This window comes from Hippichthys cyanospilos, chromosome 3 (assembly GCF_059441005.1).
Source record: "Hippichthys cyanospilos isolate Australia breed blue-spotted pipefish chromosome 3, RoL_Hcya_1.0, whole genome shotgun sequence".
Classification (NCBI taxonomy): Eukaryota; Metazoa; Chordata; class Actinopteri; order Syngnathiformes; family Syngnathidae; genus Hippichthys; species Hippichthys cyanospilos.
In genome coordinates this window covers 9530536-9549373 of record NC_142371.1, presented here as the reverse complement: position 1 = coordinate 9549373, position 18838 = coordinate 9530536, and the positions used below count along the sequence as shown (strand labels likewise).

Here is an 18838-nt window from a genome sequence, read left to right as displayed (position 1 = left end):
TTTTTTTTCCTATCTGTCACTTTAAAATAAAATACTCTAAATCCACAAAAAAATAATCAGGTATTTTCTATTCTTCCAGCTCCAGCCAGACTACTGCATCTTATATCATTAGGAACCCCCAACCCCGGCATAGCAGCCAATCTCAGCCTGTCAGAGGCAGAGATGAGGAACAGGATGACATTGTTTCAGCAGATGTGGAAGAGGTGGGTATTTTAGTCGACTCTTAGGTCCTCACATACCAATTAGTTGTGATCTTCTATGATTGTTTTTGTGTTTTCGTCAGTGTTTGCTCAAGGTTGAACATTGGCTAAACATTCTCAAATAGTTTGAGAGGTTCTTCTTTTAACAAGGAAATTCTTAACATTCTGATGTTCATGGTGACAAGAAAAAACGTCTTAACGTTTGGTGACTGTTTGTGACCTTGAACGAACCCAGACAAATCCCTGACATGAACGTATAAAGTTTGCCCCTCTGTTGGATAGGGACAGAATTTTTACTTAAAATTTTTGATCTGGAAATATCTTTCTTCCCGGGGTTATACTAAACCAGGGGTCACCAACGTGGTGCCCGCGGGCACCAGGTAGCGCCCAAAGATCACATGAGTAGCCCGCAGGCTTGTTCTGTAAATAGCTAACAAGAGATAGAACATTGGTGATTTTCAATGAATTTTACAATTAATTTTACACATATTACATTTACATTACATATTACACTTGATTTACATATTTACTACAGCTGGTCCTTAATTATTGTGAAAAATCATTAACGTCATTGGTGTCTTTAACTGGTCGCCCTTCGTATTTCTCAGTACCAAAGAAGTAGCTCTTAATTTCATAAAGCTTGGATACCCCTGCACTAAACTGTGTTCCCAAATTTTAAGTATATGTTATATGTTTGTTTCTTTTCAAAAGTAGAGTTGATGCTGGGTCATTTATTACGCCCTTTTGAGTTGTGGGACTCTCAGACCCAGAATTAGTCCTTTATATTTATGTTTAATACAAAATGTTTCAACAATAGTATTTAGTGTTTAACATTTGGCATTTTATAGAATTTATCAAATTCCCTGAAATCTTGTTCAAGACATTTCTTGCAAAAGGGTAGATAGATGAATGATGTTTGATCATTTAAATTGAATTGGATAAAACTCTATAAATATTTTATACTACAAAGTGAACACAATAACAACAACAGTATTTTTACTCTAAAGCTACTCAAAATTTTCCAAATTATCAATCAGAACAAGACACATGTAAAACTAATAGATGACAATTTCTCATTCCTTTAATGAATGTTCTCTCAATTTGGGCTATTGGTTTTGAATATTTTTAGAATCAATTACAGTACTCCATTAATCAAGTATGTTCTTAACCACCCCCCCCCCTTTTTCTTTTATCAGAACCGATACGATTATGGGTAATCAACTCTTGAGTAGAGACCAATACCAAAAATATAAAATTGTTATTCTACCAATGTGGCTCATTTTGAAGTAAGATAGTTGATTACGATTACACGATTGAAAATATTTTAATATTTGCCCAGAATTAAAAATAACTAAAATGTTCATTTAAAGTTAAATCATACAGTATATTCATAATAATTTGAAACTCAGTGTAATTATCTTGTTCGCCTCTCTTAGGTTGAAGTTGTTGAAGGAGTAGCGGGTGAGGAAGACCATCATGATGATCAAGAAGAACAGGGAGAGGAAAATGCTGAAACTGAAGGCCAGCATGATGACCATGATGAAGATGGTTTGACAAAGTTTTGTTTTGTTTTGCTTTTTTGACAGTTGAAGCTAAAATCTTGCCCTAAACAGATAGAATATTCAAAGAGTGAAGATTTTATCATCACATGTATACAGTGAACCCTCGTTTATCGCGGTAAATTTGTTTCGGAACCGGCGTCGATAGCTGAAAATCTGCAAATTAGCGCCCCCACTTTCACATTAAAAAAATAAATAAATAAAAAAAAAGGTGTGGGGGGGGGGGGGGGGTAAACGTGAAAAGTCTTCATGCTATACATATTATTCAAGACAAATATTACTGCAGTACACATATTTACTTAAATCTTAAATTATTAAACCTTATACACTGTCCAGTAGTGAACTGTTCCCCTTTTCTTTTGAAGTCTCGCGCAGCTGTGGTCATATTAGCAGCAGCCCGGACGTTGAATTAAAGTTTAATTTGTACATTAGGCTTTAACGATGATTACAGTGGAGAGTTTACATTTGAAATACTATTTTATTATAAAAGAAATCTAGGTTAAACATTTCCAATGGTCTGGCGAACGTCTGCTCCTTACTGTGTGTCTCTGCCCCGACAATGTGTGTGTGTGCCTTTTACTGTGGGTGCATGTCATGACTGACACGAACATGCCTGTGGGGTGGGAGTTGGGGCGGGAGTAGATTAAAACTCCACAGGCACGCGCCATATAACTCATGAAGCACACTCCGGTGCTGTTGTTGTCAACAGGCAGGAGGCAGGGACAGAGGAGCAAAGACGATGTTCAACAGACCGTTGGAAACCGCTTCCCTAGATTTCACTTATAATAAAATGGTATTTCAAGTGTAAACCCTCCATTGTAATCATTTTTTATCATGTACAGATTAGACTTTAATTCACTGTCCGGGCCACGACTAATCTAACCGCATCTGCGCGAGACTTCAAAAGAAAGGGCTTCACTATTTTCTTCTTCTGTCGACAGTTGGCAATCCAGATTGCTAAAGCAGCTTCCATACAGACCATTTTATTATGAGCCATAACAATTCGCTTTGCTGAATTGCCAAAGGGATGGCAACCCTCTTCTAATTTTCGCCTCGTCCTTAATGTAGCGAACGGTGGATTCGTTCACTCCCAAATGGCGGGCCACGGCCGTGTAACTTCTCTCTTCGAGAAGTATCACCTTCTCAGCTAGTTTCATCATTTTTTGTTGCTGTCTAGGCTCAATACAAGCCTATGCGGGAGCAGCTCGCTTGGGAGGTATTGCAAAAGTTCAATATGTAATGAAAAAAAAAATCCTTGAAGTCGTTAATCCGTGTAATGGAAAAAAAAATCCTTGAAGTCGTTAATCTGTGTAATGGAAAAAAAATTTGCAGTGTGGTGAGTCCATGTAATGGAAAAAAAATCTGCGATGTGGCGATTCCGCGATAGTGTAAACGTGGTCACGAGGGTTCACAGTAATACTATACTATACTATACTATACTACTTTAAAAAATAACAGTTGCTGAAAGTTGATTTATATTGCTTTTTTCTTTTGTTAATTTTTAAAAATGATACAGGTTTAGGTTATACAATTTTTATAAAAAACTTTGAATAATTTAGAATATTTTCTTGTCTGTGGTTATTATTATTAGGTAGTGACATGGAGCTTGATCTTCTCGCAGCGGCTGAAACTGAAAGCGACAGTGAAAGTAACCACAGCAATCAGGATAACGCTAGTGGCCGTAGGAGTGTTGTCACTGCAGCCACAGCTGGCTCTGAAGCAGGTTGGGTTTTACTTATGTTTACAAGACCTTGTAAATAACTTTTTTTCTCTAAACTTGCTCCATGGTCTTGTCCTTGTTTGTTTTGTAAATAAGTGGTCACCAAATATGAAATTATGTAGGAACCTTGCAATATCTGGGTCACTGCACTGCTCTATACTTTATCCATTAACTGCAGAATAATGCACTTCCCACAAAGTCGCACGTTCTCTTGTCAGCATTTTTCGCTGTATGATTTTCTAGAGAGCTTGTTATAGAGCATATAAAATGGTTCTTGGCTGAATAACCCATGTACAGTGGGCCTCCGTGTTACATCGTCCCTGGAATACATTATTTTCATGTTGCGATGTGGAATACTGAGTTTTTTTTGTATCCCCTCTTTATGGTATATTCACGGTATTGTCACAAAATGACCCAAGGGGCATTTTACTGCTTAATTCAAAGTTGAAAATGTTAGCCATGGTCCCAAAATTGCTAGTGATGTTAGAGAGAAGCAAGAAGATGATTTATATGGAAACGATGCTGGAGATAACCCTTATTAGAGAATATGGGCATAACAAACGGCACTCAAAGGTAAATGAATCCTTTCTATATTTTTTATTTATGATGTTTTCTGATTGTATACATGTATATTATATATACGTAGCACTTACTACACTATTTTGGTACCGATTTTTAATACGTATGTACAATTTTGATGTTTTTACCTGAGGTTCTAATCACATTAGCTAGTTTCGATTTCCCATCATATGGTGAATTCGCCTTACGAGCCCAACTGCGGAACAGATTGATCTCCTAACACGGGGGCCCACTGTATTTCATTTACAGGCAGTAGAGTGTCCTTAGCATTTCCTGTTTTCAGTATGAACTCTATATTTCAGTGCATATGTGGATGACAGGGCAAGAGTGAAGTTTAAAAATGCACACTGTTGCATATTTCGTTTCACCTGTACAATTTTTTTGTCATTTGATTATGCTGATACTCACCAATACTCAAATAACTCTCTAATGCAATTATTCCAAACCAGGTTTTCATGGTTGTGGAAAATTTCTCCTTTCTCCAAATTTGTCAGAAAGATTATTTCCATCGATCCATCTACCATATTTCTCCTGAGTACAAGTCCATTTTTTTTCCCTCATATTCAACCCCCCGACTTAACTGCATAACTCAAAACCAGACCAATTTTCTCCGCATATCTATGTTTGAATAACATTAATTTGAATGTGAAATAGGTCATGTCATGTACAAGGCTTAAATGATTATATACTGTATACATTTAATTCAGTGCTTCTCAAATAATTGGGCAAGCCCCGCTGGGTGGGCGCAAGGTTATGGGGGGGCGCAGATAACCCCAGGGAAATGGCTTTGTTTTTGTTAGGTGAAGTGTAATTGGAATTAAATAAGAATTGTCATCTTTCTTTTTTTTTTTTAGTTTCAAGCACTTTGATGCACTTGGGCATTTTCTTCAGTTTTAGACTAAGATCTAACCCATATAAACACTGTAAAAATAATTAACAGTTGTTGAAAGTTTATTTATATTGTGTTTTTCTTTTGTTAATTTTAAAAAGGATTCAGGTTTACGTTATACAATTTTTGTAGATAATAGTGTGATTTATAGTCAGCACGATTAGTGGGGGGGCAACAAAAGTTTTCTCTTTCCTAGGGGAGGTTGGCAAAATATAATTGAGAAGCACTGCTCTAATTCAATTTAGTCTGCTTCCGTTTTAGTGTGTTTGCACAGACCATCGCAAAAATGTGCCTACTGTAATTCCCCATTTATTGTCGACAACGAGGTTGCATAGATAATTTTTTCCGGTGGACTTTGAGGCATTATGAAAAGAAAAAGACTGCTTAACTTCTCCATTCATGACAAAAATGCGAAAGCAGTGGGCACGCATTGATCTCAGCAGGTGGGGGGAGAAACACTGAAGGGCAACTTTACACGCTCTGATCTCGCCACAGTCATCACTTGGTTAGAAAAGAAAAAAAAAAAAAAAGCTTCAGCAAAGCATCTCTGGAGACCTTCATTTCAAATTGGATGGTGTCCAAAGATGACCACCCATGGAATAGTAATGAGGTAGTTTGAACAAATGACAAGAAGGAAGAAGAGCACATCCAGCAGTTATATCCATACGTTGAAATGTCAGATAGTGAAGATGAATCTTAGACAAATTAATTTTCAGATGTCAAAAAATAAAACATTGAAACGTCAAATCTTTTTATTGTTGCAACATAATTTTCTGCATTTGCATCACCATAACATTTGCATCACCATAACCACAAGAGTATGTTATTCGATATACGACAGGTCACATGGGCAGCAGCTTAACCAAGAAACCCCAGAATTCTCTGTCCCCCACCACTTGGTCCAGCTCGTCTAGGGTAATTCCAAGGCATTCCCAGGCCAGAGAGAGTTTTTGTCTTTCGGCTCAGTTCCTCCTTCACCGAAACTGGCCGATGCAGAGTCTGTACAACTGCAGCCTTTGAACCGATCCTCCATTCTTCTCTCAACCACAAACAAGACCTCAATGTACTCAAAATCATCACTTGGGTTAGAATCTCATCATTGAGCTGAAGAGGGCACTCCACCCTTTTATGACTAGTGTAGACAATCTCAGATTTGGAGGTGCAGATAATTTTGGTGATCCCAAATGCCTCACACTCAACTGCTAGCCGCTCCAGTAACCCCTCAACACATGTGACCTGTAATCTATGATGTAGTGACAGTCTGCATGACTTGGTTCCATTTTTCCCTCCTCAGTATGACCATTTTCTGACCAGCCAGGGCGAATGTATCCAAACAATGAGTCATCCAAGAGTCCAATAAGTGGTATGCGTTAGGTGGGGAGAGTGCTTGGGAGGCACACTGAAAAGTTGTTTTGAGACAACGGTGTTGGTTTTATATTAGACTTTTATTTAATCACACTTGAAATTTAAAGCATGAAGTGGACATTCATGGTGATGATAGTAGAATGGCTTCCTGTGACTACATCAAATTTGCTGTACAATTAAATGGGCTCTTCTTGACATCCCAAATGGTGTTGGTAATGGTACTATTTTTTTTTTCCTTGTTTTCGACATTGTTTTATCCGACTGTTTACTCATGCTGACCTCAAGAACACATCTCTTAAGCAATCATACTGAAATTTTAGTCGCAAAAGGTTTGTGTCATAAAACAAAAGGAAAGTCCCTTTCGTCACTCATTTCAAAGTGGGCGTTGTAAATGGTGGCTTGAATAAAAAGTGCTGAATTACAAATGCAGTATGGATTAATTTAAAAACAGCTCTCTGTAATGTTCTTTTCTTTTTTTTTTTGTTTTGTTTAAGGTGCAAGCAGTGTCCCTGCCTTCTTTTCAGAGGATGACTCGCAGTCCAATGACTCCAGTGACTCAGATAGCAGTAGTAGTCAGAGCGATGATGTTGACCAAGAGACATTTCTGTTTGACGAGCCCCTGGAGAGGACAACTAATGCTTCTCATGCCAACAGTGCAGCTCAGGCTCCTCGATCCATGCAGTGGGCTGTTAGAAATACCCCCAGCCAAAGGGCTACTGGGAGCACACCGCCCAGCTCCTCAACATCAGCTGGTCAGTGGCTGCATTTTGGCTTTTTGAATGAATTAATATGTCTTCATTAAATGTTTTTTATTTTATTTTATTATGAGTAACAGACATGTACGGTATTGTATGTTAATGTAGATATATTTTTATTATTAACAGCAAGCTCCACTGGACTCATATATATCGACCCAACCAACTTGCGTCGATCAAATGCAATCAGCTCCAGCGCTGCTGCAGCAGCAGCTGCTCTGGAGGCCAGCAACACCAGCAGCTATCTGACATCTGCCAGTAGCCTAGCCCGGGCCTACAGCATTGTCATTAGACAGATCTCTGATCTCATGAGTTTGATTCCAAAGTACAACCACCTTGTCTACTCGCAGTATCCTGCCTCTGTGAAACTCACTTATCAAGATGCGGTCAATTTGCAGGTGAGTTACAGCAATCCCACCAATTAAGAAACTATAGCATGTCTTTACACTCCCTTTCAAAAGTATTGGTATGTCATTAACCCAATTGCTTTTTGACAACTCTTGTATTAAACAATTATATTTGTTTAAAACAATAGTGTATAATCTTTTAATCAAGTAAATCAAAGTTGTCAGATTCCTCATCGTATGCAGTGTGTCTGGACAGTATAATTACAAAATGAGTCTGAGATTAATGTCATCTTAACATCGCACAAAATACAAGCAAATTAGTGTATGTTTTTTCAATAAGCAAACATGTTATAAATGCCCGTTTTTCCCTTTTTGTTATTTATTTATTTATTTATTTTTAATGGTGCTTGTACAAAAACTGGGTGGTGTACGAAAGCCTTCCTAATTTCCAATCCCTACAATGTGAAAGAGGATGAGAGTCCCTTATCCTTCTCGGGCGGGGCTGCTGCTGAGCTGCATAATAAGTGACAGATTCATAAAAATGCATCAATAGAGGAAAGTAACACATTGGGGTTATCTACAGTGAGAAATTTACATTGTAACCTTGATAAAGGCTCTAAAAAGTTGAATTTCCATGACTGCAGGTAATAACATCAGATCTTCACGCAAAAAGATGGTATATGAAGTTTATTTTTTTTTTTTGTTATTTAATTTTTTTGTAATTGTGTGCCAACAGCAACATCCTCTCTTTAACAGACCGAACATGCCGGCATGTTTAGTCCAACATATTTATAGAAAATGGATGAATGGATGGATATCTGTTCGTTAAATAGCAATTCAATATCAAAATCAATACTTCAATAGCATCTTTTTTTTGTCTCCCTTTGTTTGATAGTTTATTTTAGTGAACATAACACATTCTACATAATTCATAGACAATCATGAATACATAAATAAAATCACATGTATTGTGTACTGTATATAAAATTTACACATCACAAATGTACCCCAAATTTTATACATTCTCTTCTTAAATTTAGACCTACATATTTTTTTAATAATATATTGTTTTAACTCTTTTTGAGCACAGCCATTGATTCACATCTTTTCAGTTCTATTTGATAGTTGTTCCACAAATTGACACCTCGAACAGATACACACATTTGCTTGCTGGTGGCTAGCAAACAAAAAAAAATGATTGTATTTTCTCTTCTATACATTTTACACAAATGTTTCTACTTCATTGAAAATAAGGTTTGTAATTTGGTTGTTTTTCTCAGATGTAATATTTTTCTTTGCTATGGTTGTAGCTTGCAATGTTAATAAGAACTGTTATTATAAGAATCATACAGGGCAGGGAGGTTGTCCACTCAAATGTTGGCTCTCTACTGAATACAATTGAAGGAATGAACATGTTAGACTCCTGCAATTCGCTGGCAACCAGTTCAAAATGATCCCCTCCTACTGCCCGATGTCAGCTGGGATAGGCACCAGCAAGCCTTTATCTTTGGAAAGGATGAATATTTGATGTCTGCTATTGTATTTTGTATTATCAATGACTCTTTGAATGTTTTTGTTTTGGTCTCCATTCAATGACAAATATTCTTCATGTCTCGAATCAGAACTATGTTGAGGAAAAGTTGGTTCCCACCTGGAACTGGATGGTGTCCATCATGGATTCCACTGAGGCACAGTTGAGATACGGCTCAGCTTTGTCATCTGCTGGAGACCCGGGTCACCCCAGTCACCCAATGCATGCCTCTCAGCATTCAGCTCGGCGGGAACGCATGACTGCTCGGGAGGAGGCCAACCTTCGCACTCTAGAAGGCCGCAGGTAAAAATACACGTCAGAAGTAGTTATCCTTTTCTTTTGCACGAGTGATTGTAGTTTAGAATGGTGTCACTGATTTTATTTCAGGAGAGCAGCCACGCTACTGACCGCTCGCCAGGGCATGTCAGCACGCGGCGACTTCTTGAACTATGCCTTGTCGCTCATGCGCTCCCACAATGACGAGCACTCAGATGTCCTTCCTGTGCTGGATGTCTGCTCGCTGAAACACGTTGCATATGTTTTCCAAGCTCTTATTTACTGGATTAAGGCCATGAACCAACAAACTACCCTAGAGACCCCACAGATTGATAGAAAGAGGTAACCTTGGATGACATGTCATGTTGTTCAATTTGATTTTGAATATACGGGAAGAACATTTTTGCAAAGTCAATACCGGGATCAAGTCTTGAATGGTTGACAGCAATTTAGCCTGTTCAAACTTAACGCCAGGTTGGCAGTTTCATTTAAGTTTACCTGCACAAAAACGGCAATTTGGTCAACTATTTAAGTTCCTCCCGTATTTGCTGTACACTCAATATGTAGTGAACTACACAACAAAGAGGGCAGGTTTCCCTGACTGAGCTCTGTCCTGTTTTATAGGATCACCCTCTTTTTGTCTTTTGAAATATTACATCATTTTAACACATTTTCTGTTCATATTAATGTCTACGTAGGAATCGAGAGATTTTGGAACTGGGTTTGGACAATGAGGACTCTGAACATGAAAATGATGAGGACACAAATCAAAGTAAAGACAAGTTAATACGCACATTTTCTAAAACCATGGTTAGTTTGGTGACCTAAAATGAGTTATTTATTCCAGGTTCAAATTTGCAAGACAAGGATGAAGATGCAGTTCCTGCTGAAACGGGTCAGAATCATCCTTTCTTCCGTCGCTCGGATTCCATGACCTTCCTGGGATGTATTCCACCTAACCCATTTGACGTTCCCTTGGCTGAGGCCATTCCATTGGCAGACCAGCCTCACCTCTTGCAGGTCAGAATTGTTGCTTAGTCAATCTGCAGGGCCTAGATAGCAGTCAGAAATTAAGGTCATATGCACACCATTCAGTGACTATTCCCCTTTTAAAATAGGTAATGTACATCTAAATAATATTAATATAAAATAATAAATAGTAATATTAAAAAATATATTAAAATTCTGTATTTTTCTGACCATATATCTCTTTAGTGTAGAGGCCTTATTTTTGAAGAAATGATCATAAAAGAATAAAGACAAAAAAGAAATAATACGGAACGAGATGTTTTTATCCAAATGTTAGGTTAGAAAGACCACCAAAATGGACCCGGCAAGTGGTGCATGCTGGCCGCTAAATTTGTTTTAACCATAAGAAGTCTAACTGAAAAAAGTGACTCAGTTTGAAAAACAAAGTTAACATTAACTGGATCACATTTGAAACTTACTGCTCCAAGTAGGTGCATAAAGGAGCTTATGTTATAAGTCACAATTTTATATTAATCACTAGCACCATATTTTATTGTATGTTTACTGGTGGATAAAAAAGTGTACCAATTACCATATCTGGTGTGTTTAATTTAAAGGCATTTGAGTCTTAATTATATTACCTTTTTCAGCCTAATGCGAGGAAGGAGGATCTGTTTGGGCGACCCTCTCAAGGCTTGTATTCATCCTCTTCCATGGCAACCAAAGGCCTGGCTGAGGCAAGCGTGGACAGAACTTGCCTGGAGGTAAACTTGGGCGCCTCTCTACCCTCCCCCTCTCAGGTATACCACCCCTCTTCACATAAAAAGCAGGTGGGCAGCTGTGTTCTAATATCTAAATAACATGTAATTCTTATTTCTTACTTTACTTTTTCAAACTGTATAGAACTCTTTAAAGGCTATTTGGATTCCTTATTTTCACTGCTCAAGAAAATATTTCAGCTAATAGCAAGAATTGTGTAATGGCTTTATTGTATGTTATGTTGCTCAGCCATTCAAATTGATATTGGAACACAAGCTTTTCTGTATTTATTCATTTATTTATTTATCTATTTTCCATGTTACCATTCTTTCACCATCACACTATTTCATAACACAAGACTACATTAAATTCCACTGACTTACAGATCCTGCCCACTAAGATGTCTTATTCAGCCAACCTGAAGAATGTGATGAGTATGGAGACTGCCCAGCGGGCTTCTGAGAACCAGTCACTGCCAGACCAAGAGCTGGAGGAGTCGAAAGCTGGTCCTTCCCCCCACGACCTTGCTGCTCAGCTGAAGAGCAGCCTGCTTGCTGAGATCGGCCTCACTGAAAGTGATGGGCCGCCTCTTCCATCATTCAGGTAGTTTTTCCAATGTTTTCATGCTGATTTAATACAGCAGATGCAAAATAACATCAAATCATGTACCTTGACCCATAGCATTGTTGATGAGCAAGTTATTTAATTTGGTACGGTGTAGGAATGTGGTAACACAAAGCACTGACACCTGCTGCTTGTTTTGTGGGCAGGCCTCATTGTAGCTTCATGGGGATGATGATTTCACATGACATGCTCCTTGGACGCTGGCGTCTGTCACTGGAACTCTTTGGTCGTGTCTTCATGGAAGATGTTGGGGCTGAACCTGGATCGGTACTTACTACATTCGTTTAAAAAAAAAAAAACATTTGTGATGCCTAATATAAATTTGTTTTGAAAACTGTACATTTTTAATTCAAAACTTTGATTTTTTTAACTTTTTAATGTTTATTTTAAGATTCTCACTGAGCTTGGTGGCTTTGAAGTAAAGGAGTCAAAGTTCCGTCGAGAAATGGAGAAGCTAAGGAATCTGCAATCACGGGACCTGGCCTTGGAAGTTGATCGGGATAGAGACCAGCTTATACAACAGACCATGCGCCAGCTGAACACTCACTTTGGCAGAAGGTGCACAACCACACCAATGGCTGTACACAGAGTAAAGGTCACCTTCAAAGATGAGCCGGGTGAGGGCAGTGGTGTAGCCCGCAGCTTCTACACAGCCATTGCGCTGGCACTCCTCTCCAATGACAAGCTGCCCAATTTGGACTGCGCCCAAAGTGTCAGCAAGGGCATGCAGGCCAGCAGTACGTGTCATCACGATTACAATTCAAGTATGAAATTACAAAGAAACTATACTGTATTTTGGAACTTTAGTTCATTCTTGCATACTAAGCAGCTAACTTTAGATTTAAAATAAACTTTAAAGTCAGCTTTTTTTCACTTGTTTGTTTAGACCTAATGCAGCGCTTGAGAAACAGAGATCGGGAAAGGGAGAGAAGAAGTGGAGGTATACGCGCGGGCTCTCGGAGAGACCGAGACAGGTGAACTCCAGTTACACATGCCCCTTTTTGAGTTGGCAGGCCACAACTCTTACCATTAAAGACACATTCCATGTATTTTTGTTTTTTTTTTGCATGTTCCAGAGACTCCCGGAGACAACTGTCTATAGACACCAGGCCATTCCGACCGTCGTCAGAGGGAAACCCCAACGATGAGCCTGATCCACTGCCTGCCCACAGACAAGCTTTGGGGGAAAGACTTTACCCACGTGTTCATGCTATGCAACCGGTATGTAACGAACCCCCTTGTCCTTTAACTATTGGTTTTATTTGAATTACATAATCCTTTTTTCATTCACACCATAAAATATTCCTGTCAATGTAGTCCCCCTATGTTAAATATATTCACTGCATATGGCCATTGCAGTTACCACTGCTGTCAGGGGGCCAACGTGGCACCTTCTGGACAATTTTTAATACGCTCCCCTACATCTGCAATTTACACTTCAAAACAAATATTAAACTGTATTGTTTTTGCCATTGTCTTGAATTTCTAAGATAACTTATTACCATATTTAAAATGTAAAATGGATGCTTTTTGTTACATAGATAAATTACCGTGATCATTTTCTGCATTTCATTTGTGTATCTGTATTGTCAAACAAATCAATGAAAACAAATCGATGGTCACGTCATATGGGACAGACCAATAGTGCCCACCTTGGGGATAAGAACAGACATTTGGACTTTGTGTGCCCAATGTCATTCCTTAGCCTCACAGCACGGTGGGTTTTACGGTAGTTTTAGTTTACAATGTGTAACTTTGCATGTATCGGACTTTCATCAATCACATCCATTGCAGCATGTGAGAGAGGCAATAGAAACAATGTTAAGCACTTATATGTGACATTATTTTGCGCTCCACAACTGATGTACCCCAAAAAAGTTTTAAATGTTTCCCTTGGTTGAACCACTCTTCCATTTAGCCTTTGGTGACATGTTAATTAGAACGGATGGGATAAATCTCTTGAATCTTGAATCTAGGTTTTTTTTTTTATGTGCTTTTATACTGCAACTCTTTCTAGTAGGGCATTGTATGACTTGTTGATTGTCTGCAGGCATTTGCCAGTAAAATCACAGGTATGTTGCTGGAATTGTCCCCTGCACAACTGCTGCTGCTGCTGGCAAGTGAAGATTCTCTCCGAGCCAGAGTAGAAGAGGCTATGGAGCTGCTCATTGCACATGGAAGGTTAGATACATACATACATGTCATATACTTTACTCTCATGAAGATCTCTGCGATCAAATGCTCTTTTTTAAGTCTGGTGGAACTGGCTGATTCTTAAAACAAAGCACTATCCAATGGGGCTAACTATGAATTTTGTCTTACCCAGGGAAAATGGTGCTGACAGTATACTGGACTTGGGTCTTTTGGAAGCTCCAGAAAAAGCACAAGTAAAATGTCTTATTTTCTTCTCTGGTTTATGACTTAATATTAATCATATAACAAACAGATATTATAGGATATTCTGAATTTGAAGTGTTCATTGTGTTTGGGATGTAAAATCGCCCAATTTTTCCACCGCACCACAGCCAGTGCTTTGTCCTTAAATTGTTTCTCTGTTTATTGAATAGCAACAGGAGAATCGAAAGCGGCATGGTTCAACGCGTAGCGTGGTGGACATGGAGCTAGATGACACAGATGATGGGGATGACAACGCTCCTCTTTTTTACCAGCCTGGCAAGCGAGGCTTCTACTCGCCTCGGCCGGGAAAAAATACAGAGGCCAGACTCAACTGCTTCCGTAACATCGGCAGGTATTGAACAGCACTCACTCACGGTTAGTCATTACTTGACTAAAATTCTTGGAGGCTCTTTAACATGAATGTCATTTTCACTATAGGATATTAGGCTTGTGTCTTCTCCAGAATGAACTCTGTCCAATAACATTGAATAGGCACGTAATCAAGGTCTTACTTGGAAGAAAGGTAGGCAAAACCCATCACCTTTTCAAATATAATATCAAGAAAACATCAACGCAGTTTTCCTAACAATAGCTGCTGTCATTTACTGCAGGTGAACTGGCATGATTTTGCATTCTTTGACCCGGTCATGTATGAAAGTCTGAGGCAGCTTATCCGCCATTCACTAGCCGGTGAAGCGGAAGCTGTATTTTCTGCAATGGATTTGACCTTTGCTATTGACCTTTGCAAAGAGGAAGGGGCCGGACAGGTAATGACCTCATTGGTATTCCTTGACTGAAGAACAGCTTTCTCTACCACCTGTTGTCCCTCTGGGTGCCAAGTAGGGCTGTCACAAATGATTATTTTGCAAGTCGATTAATCACTAAAAGTAGATGCAATTAGTTGACTACTGGGATCACATGTAAATGGACGCATATTGCATCAGCAAGCTGCACCTCAAAGGGACAATGCATAATATTCGGAACGGGGCACGCCCTTGCTTAACCCAAGGCAAACCAATTGCAAAAAGGCTATCAGCCAAGGGTCCCCAATGTTGTGCCCAAAGGTGCCAGGTGGTCCCCAAGGACCACATGAGTAACTGGTCTGTCCGTACTCAAAGTAGATCACACCGTTACACAGCCTTTGTAAGTTAATAGAACTAGTTATAGCTTTCAAAAAACTCGTATTAAAGTGACATTGTGTAAGATTTAGGCACTTTTTCATGAAAAATGAATCATTAAATTATTAGAACTTTCAGCGGACTTGCAAGTGAATGTGTTCTTAACGACCAACAGTATGTTCTAATTATAATTGTAGATCTAGTTCAATTGTATTACATGGGGGTGGCACACCTCCGGAGGTCGCCATGTCTGTTATAGCTGTGGACAGCAGGAGGAGGAGTTTATTGCTGCGTTTCCCATGATGCACCTAAAGCTCCCATGGGCGCGTGTGAAAAATTTCACATACTTCCTTTTAAAACACAAATGAAATTATTAAGCACTTGTTAAACATTGTTATCATCATTGCTATTAAAGCCGACTTTCTGTCTTATTGTGTAGGTCGGGTATCAGCAAATTGAAATACAGTGCAGGCTTCCAGATTAAAAGCACACATTTAAAAATTAGATATACAGTTAAGTGAACATAACAAGTTGAAGCACTTGAAGAGTTTTTAACAGAATCAATCTCATGTGTGAACAAGGATGAACTCAGACGTGTGTTCAGCCTGCTTGCTTCTTTTATTGAAAATAATGCAGTAACAACCTTGATTAACAAGAGCTGCTACAAGCAACTCTCCTTACTCCGTACACTTCTGCCCTGCTTATCCCATTATTGTAATTACCGTATTATATGCTAACATCTTCGTTTCAGGTTTCAAAAAGTGTTTGCGGCTCCCAGTGTTGTCTTTTCCATGGAAACCGGGTCAGAGTAGCTCTGAGTGTTAAAAGTTGCCTTCCCCTGTTCTAGGTGGAGCTTCTCTCTGGCGGTGTGAACATGCCAGTAACTCCCCTCAATGTGTACGAGTATGTGCGGAAGTACGCAGAGCACAGAATGCTGGTCGTGGCTGAACAACCGCTCCATGTGAGTTTTTGTCTTTGGCGACAGTTATCAAGTGTTCTACCAAACTTTCGAGTTTTATTGTCGTTGTGTGAAATACAATAAACTAGTTTAAAATGTCTTGCTTGAAATGACTCTCCTTTGACACACATTCACAAACTTTATGTCCATCCAAGGCAATGAGGAAGGGTTTACTGGATGTACTTCCTAAGAACGCCCTTGAAGATCTGACTGCTGAGGACTTCCGTTTGCTTGTCAATGGTTGCGGAGAGGTCAATGTGCAGATGCTCATTAGCTTCACCTCCTTCAATGACGAGTCTGGTATGTCTGGATCTTACAGCAGAATTCTACCATATGTGCATGTGTGCACTGGTAATACTAAACAAAGGCATGTTTGCTCAACAGGGGAGAATGCAGACAAACTGCTGCAGTTTAAGCGCTGGTTCTGGTCAATTGTCGAGAAGATGAGCATGACTGAGAGGCAAGATCTGGTAAGATCTCATTTGTAAAGCTCCATGCATAACCCGGCCTAATAGCAAAAAACTGTTAGAATAATTAATTCCGAATGAACGGGATTTACACAATGGAAAATATGGCTGCACCAGATTTAGCAAGTCGCTAGTTCCCATCTGTAGTCCATACATAAAACCAGAAGACACAACACAGAACAACAATAACACACAGAACTATCACATTCACACCTTTTAAAACATATACAGACACAGTCTAAAATACATTTCTCATAAGTGCAGGGCTTAATGTCATATATACAGTCGAAAACCATAGTCCTAATGTAAAAAGTCTAAGAAAGTTTTATTTTAAATACCTAATCTAAAAATATGTTCCAGATTTTTTTTTAAAAAGTGCCAATGTTAGCAATTAGCAACAGGATGGATGGATGGCATGGGCAGGAAATAAGACAGCACGAGCTCACGTTGGCAACATTGATTCCTCAGGAGCAATCTTTTTGTCATGACACAGAATGTTTTGTACAATGGTTTTCGCTTCATTCAGAAGTCTGTTCCAATCTCTGATGGCCTTAACTGAGAGAGGATTGTCCAAAAGACGTATTAGACTTGTTAGACTAATGAATTTTCTTGTCAGGTGTACTTCTGGACTTCCAGCCCATCCTTGCCAGCCAGCGAAGAGGGCTTTCAGCCAATGCCCTCCATTACCATCCGGCCTCCAGACGACCAGCACCTCCCCACAGCCAATACATGCATCTCGCGCCTCTATGTGCCACTCTATTCTTCAAAACAAATACTCAAACAGAAGCTCCTCTTAGCCATTAAGACCAAGAACTTTGGTTTTGTGTAGAGGTTGACCAGAGGAGTTTATTAAAAAAAAAAAAAAAAGTTAAACATGTTTACTGTTGTGTAATATTTACTTAGTTCCATTTTGTAGATTTATTTTTTTTGTCTATACAATTTTATTAAAATTTGACATACTGTCGCTATCTCCCCAGACGTTGTGTTGTGAACACAAATTGTTATTTTTATTTTCCTTTTTTTGTGTTTTTTCCCTATTGAAATTTATGAAGATGTATACAGTCCAGAACATTCCTACATTGGCACTGTAATATGTAAAGCCCACAGCTCTACGCTTATTAGCTTAAATGTTTGCTTCCCAGGAATTTGGTCCGACAGAAAGCTGTCTGCCAAAACCCAGCCAAAGATGACGGCAGTAGAGGTATTTAAAAGACACTGTGATTATAATTTACCTTCCCAAGAAAAGTACTATCACTGATAGTTCACTGCTGCCTTTCTGGATTTTTTTTTCTTGTACAGGGGGAGTAGGGTATTTGAAAATAAACTTGGATGCAAAAAAATTGTCATTTCTTTCTTTTTGCACCAAGAAATTCACTTTTTGTTTTTATTTGGAACATCCATTATAATACACATATCCAACAGTAAAACGAAGCACATTCCAGATTTTTACTTAAGTTAATTTTGAGTTTTTTCATGTAGCTCAAGTGTATTTTTCCACCAAGAAAATGTTAGACCAAATAAGTTATAGTCGATCATACTGTATCTTCAGCCAAGTTGACTTCTTAAGCCAGTCAGTGCCACCCATCAGTGTTCAAGTATTGTCCTTGAATTGAACTTCCTGAAAATAATAGGTAAAAAAAACAACCTGATTTTACTAGTATAACATTTATATCAAGTGCTCCAAGTTACTTGCAGATATCTAAATCATTTTGAAAATCAGAATGAGAAATACAGCACAGTTAAGATACAATCTAAAATTTTAAATATACAAACACATTCAAATATAAGATTTCATTACTTTGTTTAACTTTTGTGCAGTATTCCCACACAATATTTTACCCAAGGGATGACAAACTCCTGGTAGCCAAGTGACCGTGCAGGACAAAATACTGCACAAGGGTTAAAACGATTTTAAGACACAAAATAGAATTCATTGATTTTCATGCAGTACATCTTTGTGGGGTCTATTCAACTTAGGCACTTTTAGTGTACATGAAAAAAAAAGAATGGGTCAGTCAACATTTTGTGTAAACACCTAAAGAGTAAATCTATGGCCGCAGACACGCATGCACATGTAGTACAGTACGCTCACTATCACCGTGGAATCCTGTGTCTAGTAGTCTCTCTGCCCCAGAAGAACACGTGTGCTGACAAATTGCACATGATACATACATTTAAACGGTGCATCTGGAAGATATGCAGAGCACTTCCACTTTTTACACATTTTATCGTCTTGCAGCCTCGTTCCAAATTGTATTAGTCTCTTACCTCAACCAAATTCTACACAGAAAATTTCTAAAATATATGTTTTTTAGGCATCGGTTT

At 38.7% G+C, this 18838-nt stretch overlaps 1 protein-coding gene across 11 annotated transcripts in view; it reads left to right on the top strand.

Moving 5' to 3' along the window:
- The window catches only part of ubr5 (ubiquitin protein ligase E3 component n-recognin 5), a 57203-nt gene extending 39316 nt beyond the window's left edge, over positions 1–17887 (top strand). For 4 of the 11 annotated variants that reach the window (XM_088410372.1, XM_088410363.1, XM_088410364.1 and 1 more), the window contains 24 exons: positions 80–203; positions 1637–1748; positions 3351–3482; positions 6807–7064; positions 7197–7465; positions 9037–9248; positions 9333–9563; positions 9920–9993; positions 10069–10241; positions 10841–11020; positions 11335–11552; positions 11720–11840; positions 11965–12337; positions 12460–12547; positions 12650–12794; positions 13624–13754; positions 13900–13960; positions 14141–14322; positions 14409–14493; positions 14582–14737; positions 15936–16049; positions 16202–16346; positions 16431–16516; positions 17130–17887. In XM_088410372.1, the coding sequence (XP_088266498.1) occupies positions 80–203; positions 1637–1748; positions 3351–3482; positions 6807–7064; positions 7197–7465; positions 9037–9248; positions 9333–9563; positions 9920–9993; positions 10069–10241; positions 10841–11020; positions 11335–11552; positions 11720–11840; positions 11965–12337; positions 12460–12547; positions 12650–12794; positions 13624–13754; positions 13900–13960; positions 14141–14322; positions 14409–14493; positions 14582–14737; positions 15936–16049; positions 16202–16346; positions 16431–16516; positions 17130–17342 (3883 nt within the window). In that variant the 3' untranslated portion in view covers positions 17343–17887. The remainder of the gene's footprint in view (positions 1–79; positions 204–1636; positions 1749–3350; positions 3483–6806; positions 7065–7196; positions 7466–9036; positions 9249–9332; positions 9564–9919; positions 9994–10068; positions 10242–10840; positions 11021–11334; positions 11553–11719; positions 11841–11964; positions 12338–12459; positions 12548–12649; positions 12795–13623; positions 13755–13899; positions 13961–14140; positions 14323–14408; positions 14494–14581; positions 14738–15935; positions 16050–16201; positions 16347–16430; positions 16517–17129) is intronic. The other 7 variants (XM_088410373.1, XM_088410370.1, XM_088410369.1 and 4 more) reach the window with 4 other exon arrangements.
- Positions 17888–18838: the final 951 nt, after the last annotated feature.